At 50.4% G+C, this 8,664-nt stretch overlaps 3 protein-coding genes across 3 annotated transcripts; 2 read left to right on the top strand and 1 right to left on the bottom strand.

Annotated features, from left to right (window-relative positions):
• The first annotated feature begins 625 nt into the window (after window positions 1-625).
• On the top strand, window positions 626-3,010 carry LOC136354230 (uncharacterized). The gene is made up of 3 exons (XM_066305921.1): window positions 626-1,068; window positions 1,198-1,255; window positions 1,631-3,010. Exons 1-3 carry the CDS (start codon window positions 626-628, stop codon window positions 3,008-3,010), a joined length of 1,881 nt encoding a protein of 626 aa, XP_066162018.1.
• A 310-nt stretch (window positions 3,011-3,320) lies between these two features.
• LOC112936858 (uncharacterized) lies at window positions 3,321-6,014 on the top strand. The gene is made up of 7 exons (XM_066305922.1): window positions 3,321-3,463; window positions 3,566-3,932; window positions 4,012-4,425; window positions 4,505-4,803; window positions 4,907-5,168; window positions 5,255-5,510; window positions 5,602-6,014. Exons 1-7 carry the CDS (start codon window positions 3,321-3,323, stop codon window positions 6,012-6,014), a joined length of 2,154 nt encoding a protein of 717 aa, XP_066162019.1.
• Window positions 6,015-6,622: 608 nt separating this feature from the next.
• On the bottom strand, window positions 6,623-8,126 carry LOC4351040 (noroxomaritidine/norcraugsodine reductase). Its single transcript, XM_015761092.3, has 3 exons — window positions 7,978-8,126; window positions 7,349-7,898; window positions 6,623-6,942 (listed from the first exon to the last, which is right to left on the bottom strand). The coding sequence occupies exons 1-3, from the start codon at window positions 8,064-8,066 to the stop codon at window positions 6,775-6,777; spliced, it is 807 nt and encodes a 268-aa protein (XP_015616578.1). The 5' UTR covers window positions 8,067-8,126; the 3' UTR covers window positions 6,623-6,774.
• Between the last annotated feature and the right edge of the window lie 538 nt (window positions 8,127-8,664).

Here is an 8,664-nt window from a genome sequence, read left to right on the forward strand (position 1 = left end):
TAGATTATATACGTGACTAAATATATGATAAATGCATTGTATGAAATAGAGTTTTACCTGTGGTACTATATAAATATATATTGTTAGATGTAGCCATGTAGGTAACTTAGTAGATCTGTAGTATTTGTAGTTATTAGGTTTGTAGTTTTAAATGTTGTTGAGTAACATTGCAATAGAATATATAAAAATTTAGGTACGTTGCAAAGAAGATATTACACTGTAGTCGTTTATTATGTAAAATAACGGCCTAGTAATTAACTTTGCAGATATGTCCAGTAAACTTATATTTCAACTATACCATGGTCAAGGAAACGTCCGTTATGGGCCAACTGGGGTAGATCTGTCAGAATTTATTGTAACAGCAAGGGGAATTGATAGGCCAGCCGAGAGGAGTGTACCTTCTATAAAAAAATGGTTGATGCGGGGCTTGGGAGTTGATCCACAGACTAGTGACATTACAATCTATGTTGTAGTAAGTCGGGCAACAGAGGGTTTTTATTGGGAACTAATGCCGGTTCAAAACTCTGGGATGTGGAGATGGTATGTGGAGAATGCATTGCAACGTGGGTGGCCTCTAGCTATGGTTCCGTATGTTCATCCGAAGGATCCAAGTGTACAGATGAACATGGATGATGGCGAGGGGCCAAGTGCAGAAGTGAATGAGATTGAAGTGGATCAGGTCAACGCACCAGAGGAAGATGGAGTAGCTCCAGTAGTAGCTCCAGTAGGCATGCAACCTGGTGGAGTGGCTGACGAGGGGGAGACTGTGGGTGCCATTGTGGACGAAATGGAAAAAGAGGATAGTGACAACGAGCGTGTCGAGGAAGATGATTCGTCAGATGATGACGAGAACAATATTAATCCAGCTGAATGGGCTAGTGATGATTTTTCTGGTTTGGTCATCTCTGAAGGGGAAAATGTGAGATGGGAGTACAAGGAAAACGAGATTATCGAGGGAGCGAGGTATGGTAATGGAGAAGACATGAAGGAGGCGGTGAAGCATTATGCAGTGTCACTTCATAGGGAGTTTTGGGTTGCCAAGTCTAACCGGACACAATATGAAGTTAGGTGTGTTAATGAAAAAGATGGGTGTCCGTGGAGAGTGCACGCCTATAAGGGGAAATGGAAGGACTACTGGACAGTGTCGGTCGTTACGAAACATACTTGTTATCTACCTGGTGTTCAAAAATACCACAGGAACATTACATGTGCATTTGTTGCATCTGAGATGTATGCGCATGTCGTGGACAATCTGGCATATGAACCGAAGTCAATAATCCGACATATCGAACAGACTTTCAAGTATACAATTAGCTATGCCAAGGCGTGGAGGGCCAAACAGAAAATAATAGAGATGAGATTTGGAACTTATGAAGCCTCATATGACAATTTGCCACGTCTGCTATCTGTTATCCAACAAAGAAACCCTGGGACCTCTTGTGCACTCAAGACATTCCCCTCAATTGAACATCCTGGCAAGACTGTGCTGCAAAGAGCGTTCTTAGCTCTACATGCATGCAAGATGGCATTCGTGCACTGTCGTCCAGTTCTTTGTATTGATGGCACATTTTTGACCGGGAAGTATCGGGGCCAGATACTAACGGCAATTGGGGTAGATGGGAACAATCAGGTATTGCCGTTGGCATTTGCTTTTGTCGAGAGCGAGAACACCGACAGCTGGTACTGGTTCCTCCATCTGGTTAAGACAGAAGTTGTTGGTATGAGGCCCAATGTGTGTCTAATACATGACAGGCACGCCGGTATGCTTCGAGCGATAGAAGAGTTAAAGTTTGGGACTATGGAAAGAGGATACCCTGGCCAGTGGGAAGATGTACAAAGCAGGTGGTGCATGCGTCATATGGGAGCTAATTTCTTCAAGCAATTTAAGAACAAGGAGTTGATGAACATGTTCAAGAGGCTATGCAATCAGAACCAGGAGAAAAAATTCAATGAGCTTTGGAAGAGATTAGATGAGTTGACAGGCAAATGTAGTGACCAGCGTGCAACAAGACCAGCGGCCGCTGTACCTGACCCTCCTCAAGCACTCGGAGCTCTCCCAACAGACAGTGTAACATTGGTTAGAAGAACTGGGGAGCAAATTCGAAAATTTTCTCAGTGGATTGAGAATGAGCCAAAAGAGAAATGGGCTAAGACTTATGACACAGGTGGTGCTAGATATGGTATAATGACAACAAATTTGGCGGAAGTTTACAACTGGGTGATGCGCGGTGTCCGTGGACTCCCACTAGTTGGTATAGTGGAGTTCATTTTACATGGGACATGCAAGTATTTCAGGGAGCGGTTCCAAGCAGTTTTTCCCTCTATGCCGAACAACAACATTTTATTTGGAACTTTCATGGAGAAAAAACTAGCGGAGTGGCGTGCAAAGGCCATGAAACATCGAGCTCTAGTGCAAGGTACCCAACAACACAGGTTTGAGGTACTCTGCCAAGACAAGGCAGGCAGGGGTATCTACCGCAAGAGAGTAAAGCAGGAGTGCGTTCTCAAAGACGACGGCACATGTCACTGCTCCTGTAGAAAGCCGACGCTGCTCCACAGGCCATGCACCCATGTCATTTCCGCGGCATCTGAGTGTGGCATCCAAGATGCAGTATATGTGTCACAATACTTCTCCAAGCAAGCAATATATCACACATGGAGTGGCGAGATTTTTGGCTTCGGTGTAGCTGGGGAGTTCACAAAGATTAACGATCTGATAATCTATATTCCTGACCCAACGAAACTCCGAGACAAGGCGGGACGGAGGAAGACTCGGCGCATCCGCAACGATATGGATGAGTCGGAGGCAGGCAGGGTGAAGCGGTGCAGCAAATGCGATGAACGTGGCCACACCTACAAGTATTGTCCTAAAGACAAGGAAAAACCAAGTGCGGCGGAGGCAGGTCTATCAGGATCAGCAGCAGATGGAGCTCGCCCTACGGGTGAAGGCACTACTTCAAGGCGACCCCGTCCTAGACGTTCTCGTGGAACGACCGGTTACGTGGTGTAGTTCGTGTGTTGTATGTTGGCAAAAGGCTTTGCTTGTAATTTCGTTCGAACTTATCGATATGTTCGCATTGTGTTGTGTTGCGAACCACTTGTTAGACTTCCGCATGTAATGTCTTTATGTTTTACGGCTTGTAATTTTGTTTTATGTTATTTCATTCTCGTTACGTGCCTTTGTGTAACGAAAGTTATGTTCTCAATAATCTGCACTCTTGCATGTCTCTATAAGTATTCTTCCGTTTCAGATAACTTGTTTTTACAATTATATTATTACCTTCTTATTTACCCTAACATGTAACACGTTACTTGCAGAGATGGCACATCCTGAGTTGTTGGATCCGGCGATAGATCAGCGCCACCGGTCGTACCTTACTGCGGTGGAGGGGGCTCAGCTTGGGACGTTCCGTCCACGGTCGTCACGTGAGCGACTTTTGGTTCACGACTCCTTCGTCGAGAGGTATGGTTTTACTGTGTTCACGACACCGGGCTTACCTTACTACGGTGGAGGGGGCTTAGCAATGTGTTCATTTTAACGTCTGGTATTATTTCGCTTTCGCAGGTTGCGTGAGGCCGGTCTCTTACCGTTGGCTCGGCTAGTTGAGGCCGCGACCGGCGACGATGACGTGACGAGACGTTGGGACCCGGACAGGTCCCTCCTAGCAGCGTTGGTCGACCGGTGGAGGCCGGAGACGCACACTTTTCACCTGCCGTGCGGTGAGGTAGCCCCTACCCTGCAGGATGTCTCTTACTTGTTGGGGCTACCGCTCGCGGGAGACGCTGTCGGGCCAGTTGACATGGGTGTCGACTGGAAGGACGAGCTGACGGCACGTTTCGCACCCGTGCAGCGCCTACCAGGTCTACCGCTCGAGCCGTTGCAGCAGCACCGCAACACCGGGCCTACGAAGAGGTGGCTGCTTCAGTTCACTGTAAGTTCTTTCTACCTAAACTGACGTGTATTATGTACGTAACTTGTAAAGTGCCTAACATTTCATCCAACACTTGCAGGTTGACCAGCTACCGGAGGAGGCCGACGAGTACTCCTTCAGCCGTTGTTTGGAGGCGTACTTGTTGTGGCTTTTTGGGTGGGTGATGTTCTGTGGTAGTCACGGACACTCGGTCGACCGGGGTCTCGTGCACTACGCCAGGAGCATCGCCGACGCCGCGGTCGGTGAGGTGCCTCAGTGGAGTTGGGGCTCCGCGTTGCTGGCGGCTCAGTACCGTGGCCTCTGCGAGGCTTGTACCAGGACGGACCCTGGCGCGATCTTCGGTGGGTGCCCTCTCTTCATTTCTCTTTGGGCGGCTGAGAGGATTGCGATCGGCCGCCCCCTTGTGGAGCACCACCCTTACGACGCGTCGCTGTACGAGAACAGACCGGCGGTCGACTACCCAACGATGGGTACTCTGTGGTGCCGGCGTCAGGTACGTCGCTAGTATTTGGTAATGTTGTCCTACTATTGTTAACTTCATCCTACGTCACACTGACCTTATTGTATTGCAGCGCCGATGGGCTCACGTGCAGGTTAGGCGGTCGTACGCGGAATTTGTGATGGAGTTCGACCGCCTTCTGCCGACGGACGTAGTGTGGGAGCCCTACAGTGCCTTGCTTACCCACAGTCGGGCGCCGCTAGGCCTGTCCACACTCTGCACGAGGGACCAGGCGTACTGGATGACTACGGTTCCGATGGTGTTCGACATCTGTGTCGAGCCGCACGCACCTTACCGCGTGATGCGGCAGTTCGGCTTCCGTCAGTCCTTTCCAGTCCCGTTTCCGGCGGGCGTCACGGCTGCCGTTCACCGGTAAGCCGTTTTACTACGTTTTAATATGTTGCATTAACATCGGGCTGTCCATAATAATTTGCTTTGTTTGTCGTTTGCCCTAATACAATACATTAATTTGCAGGTACTCGCGCAAGGGTCAGCACTCAGCTGGTCACTGGCCTGCCAAGTTGGGGCCTTTTCTCGACGACTGGTTGCTTGCTACCGAGGAGGTCGTGGACCACGCGGGAGAGCCACACACGGAGGAGGGGTATGAGGCGTACCTACGTTGGTATCAGCCACGCACCCGTACTAGAGTCACCTACGCTCCGACGGAGCAACAGGCCCACGCCGCGAGCGCCAGAGACCTCTACGCCAGGCACCGCGACCAGGACTTCGCTCGTGCGGTGAGTACCTTGCATCGCACCATCGTCTCATCATCCTTTCTGTTGGACAAAGGCTACGAATATTTACGTTGTAATTAACCGTGCAGGCCGTTGAGTGCAACAGGGTCGTCGTTGATGCTACAACGGCGATCCAACGGTTAGGCGCGGGGATTGAGGTGGGGGCAGACGAGCACCTGTCGACGTACACGCGGATACGGGACTCGATGCGCTCGGTTCTCCGTGCGCTGACCTGTCGTGCTGCCGACGTTGCTCACGCAGACGCAGCACCACAGGTGCGTCCCCGACCGACTGCTCCTCGTCCAGCTGCGCACGTTCCTACGCCGACACCCCCTCCCTTCGGAGGTACGTATATTCAAGGTCTATTTGTACATCATCAATCAATTGATACTCAATTTATGTGTAAGCTTACAAGTGTCGCGTCGTCGATGTGTAGGCTTCGCTCAGCCTGGGACGACGCCGGGCGCCCACTCCTGGCAGGCTGCGGGGTCATCGTCACAGGCAGGTGTGTCGGCCTCGCTGTCTGCGCAGTTCTGGCAGGACGCCGGGACTTCGTCACAGCCGCCCGGCACGTCTTGGCAGGGTCCTACCGGGACTTCGTCCGAGCACGGGTGGGCTTCCGCCACGCACTTCGACATTAGTGACTTCGACTTCCCGGACATTATCGGTCCCTCACAGCTTGGAGGCGCACCGCCGGTGCACACGCAGGAGCAGTCGCCCTCCACCCCACTCCCAGACCCTCGCGCTACCCGTGCTGTCCCACCGGATCGCTTCACGTACTCCCAGGACCACGTGCGAGCACAGGCCCGGAGGACCAAGCGGGGTCGCGGCGCGAGTCACGGCCAGTAGAGCAGACATCTCTTTATTTTTCTTTACATTCTTGTACTATATGGTTGTAAACTGAATATGTTGTTGTTTATATTCGGGACTCGCATTCCTACACTTCGCTGTTACGTTTTCCAAAAACAGGAGTCCTTTCCAGCCGTTGTGCAGAGAGGAAGCTGCCGCCCTTGCAGAGGGCGGCAAGCCCTCGGCTCCCCGCGGCCCGTGCGCGCCGTCAAGACGCACACGGCGCCGTGTGCCACGTCGGCTTGCCGCCCTTGCGAAGGGCGGCAGGGTCTAGTTTTGCAAATTTTTTCGGCGCTATAATATTTCTGTAAATATTAAAAAAAAAAATCTAAAAACAAAAAAAACTCGATTGGTGGGCGGAATTGGGTCGCTATCGATCCAAATTGTAGTGGGCCTCAAAGGACTTGGGCCAGTTTCGTCGAAATGGACCAGATCCTTTGTGTGCATGGTTGGACGCTGCAATGTTTAGCTTTTATCAGAACCACACGATTTCAATCCAACGATGCGGATGGAAGTTCGCGAGCACCACTTCTAGGAGATGGAGCCAGGAGGGTCCATCCAATAGTCTTGTACTGAATTTGAATTTGTCCCATTTTGATTTGCACAAATTTGAAGCGATTGAATTTCGTCGATCGATCGAGAGGAGGATTTTACAGTGGAAGGGTTTTCCAGCCGGGCTTACACACGATGAAAGTCCACGAACCAAACACAAAACACCTTCTTGATTAATTAATTACGATGAATTCGTTTGATTAATTAGCTAGGAAATGGTGCGTCCGCCGTCGACGCCGACGACCTGGCCGGTGATGTAGGAGGCCGCCGGCATGCAGAGGAACGCCACCGTGGCCGCCACCTCCTCCGGCTCCGCCAGCCGCCGCATCGGCAGCCGGTCCATCTCGCTCTTGATCAGCTCCGGGTCTATCGTCTCCTGCTCCATCCATCCATCCAAATTAATCAATCAAAATCAATGATGTGATTAATCACACTAACTGTACAATTAATCATGCACTAATTGCATATGAGTAACTGAGCTGGAGATCAATTGACGTGGTATATACTCCCCTATTTAAGATTTTAGATTATAAGTAGTTTTGATTTTGGTAAAAATCAAAATGCTTTAAGTTTAACCAAGTTTATAGAAAAAAAACAGTTACATTTACATCCCAAGATAAATATATTGTAAAAATATATTTAATTACAAATTTAATGAAACTTATTTGGTGTTGTAAATATCATTATATTTGTCTACAAACATGGTTAAATTTGAAGTAATTTTGCTTTGACTAAAGTCAAAACGATTCCTAGTCTGAAACGAATGGGAGTATTTAGCTTACGTCTTGGCAGATATCAGTCTTGACGCCTCCCGGCGCGACGCAGTTGACACGAATGCCGTCGCCGGCCCACTCGGCGGCGAGGCTCCGCGTGAGCTGGTTCATGCCGCCCTTGGTCATGGAGTACACGGCCAGCGCCGGCATGCCGACGCTGCCGGCGACGGAGGAGATGTTCACCACGCAGCCGCCTCCGCCGCCGCGGGCGCCGCCGGCGGCGAGCAGGAGCGGGTGCGCGAGCTGGGAGAGGTGGAAGCAGGACTCGAGGTTGGTGGCCACGAGCACGGCGAAGTCCTCGCCGGAGCACGCCGCCGCCGCCCGGAACATGGTCCGGCCGACGTTGTTGACGAGGATGTCCAGCCTGCCGCCGAACTCCGCCGCCGCCGCGGCGACCAGCCTCTCCCGGTCGCCGCGCGCGGAGACGTCGCAGACGGTGGCGGTGACGCGGAGCCCCCGCTCCTCCCACCGCCGCCGGCTCGCCTCCAGCTCCGCCGCGTTCCGGGCGCACGTGTGCACGCGCGCCCCGAATCCGGCGAGCTCCTCCACTATCGCATGCCTATACGGTCGAACACGTATACGTAGGTATATACAGTCGTATTATACTCGTATATATACGGTGATGTGTATATATATACCCGATGCCTTTGCTGCCGCCGGTGACGAGCGCCGTCGCGCCGGCGAGGGTCCACCGGTAGGGGATGCTGCGAGCTGCGGCGGCCGCCATGATCGATCGAGCTTGGTGTTTTCTCTCTCTATGCCGGTGTAGCTGAGTGCTTTGGGATGAATGGATTGTAGACGCATATCCGTATACATATTTATACTAGTAGCTCGCACGTATAGTAGCTTTAATTAACTAAAGCGGTGCAGAACTGGTCGTCGTTGAAATTTGATTACAATAAACATATACTTGTTCCTTCGTTTTATATTATTAGTCATTTCGATTTTTCTTAGTAGTTTTAAAAAAAGTAAAGCGACACTATTTTTCAGAAAAAAAACATATTATCAAAATATATTCAATGTTATAAATAAAACTAATTAATTTGGCTAATTAATTTGGTGTTATAAATGTTATCAAATTTTTCTAGAAACTTATTTAATCTAAATAAATTTGACTTAAAAAATCAAAATAATGTATAGTATAAAACCAAGGAATATATAAGCTAGTAGTTGTTCATCTGATGGCCGGATACGTGGGGATCATATGCAGCACAAGAAGGCGGCGACCGGCCGGCCGCCGGCCAACACGATCGCCGGCCGGTGCATCCCAAGCGGCGACCGGCCGGCATGCCGGGGTATAATTAAACTGGAGGAGTATATACTTG

This window comes from Oryza sativa, chromosome 11, assembly GCF_034140825.1.
Source record: "Oryza sativa Japonica Group chromosome 11, ASM3414082v1".
NCBI lineage: Eukaryota > Viridiplantae > Streptophyta > Magnoliopsida > Poales > Poaceae > Oryza > Oryza sativa.

Coding starts and splice junctions, on each gene's coding strand:
- LOC4351040 (XM_015761092.3), bottom strand. CDS start 8,066: ATGGCGGCCGCCGCAGCTCGCAGCATCCCCTACCGGTGGACCCTCGCC. Junction 7,899..7,977: donor GGCGGCAGCAAAGGCATCGG/GTATATATATAC, acceptor TCGACCGTATAG/GCATGCGATAGTGGAGGAGC. Junction 6,943..7,348: donor AGACTGATATCTGCCAAGAC/GTAAGCTAAATA, acceptor TGGATGGAGCAG/GAGACGATAGACCCGGAGCT.
- LOC136354230 (XM_066305921.1), top strand. CDS start 626: ATGGATGATGGCGAGGGGCCAAGTGCAGAAGTGAATGAGATTGAAGTG. Junction 1,069..1,197: donor CGGACACAATATGAAGTTAG/GTGTGTTAATGA, acceptor AAAATACCACAG/GAACATTACATGTGCATTTG. Junction 1,256..1,630: donor CGCATGTCGTGGACAATCTG/GCATATGAACCG, acceptor GGGAACAATCAG/GTATTGCCGTTGGCATTTGC.
- LOC112936858 (XM_066305922.1), top strand. CDS start 3,321: ATGGCACATCCTGAGTTGTTGGATCCGGCGATAGATCAGCGCCACCGG. Junction 3,464..3,565: donor CACGACTCCTTCGTCGAGAG/GTATGGTTTTAC, acceptor TCGCTTTCGCAG/GTTGCGTGAGGCCGGTCTCT. Junction 5,511..5,601: donor GACACCCCCTCCCTTCGGAG/GTACGTATATTC, acceptor GTCGATGTGTAG/GCTTCGCTCAGCCTGGGACG.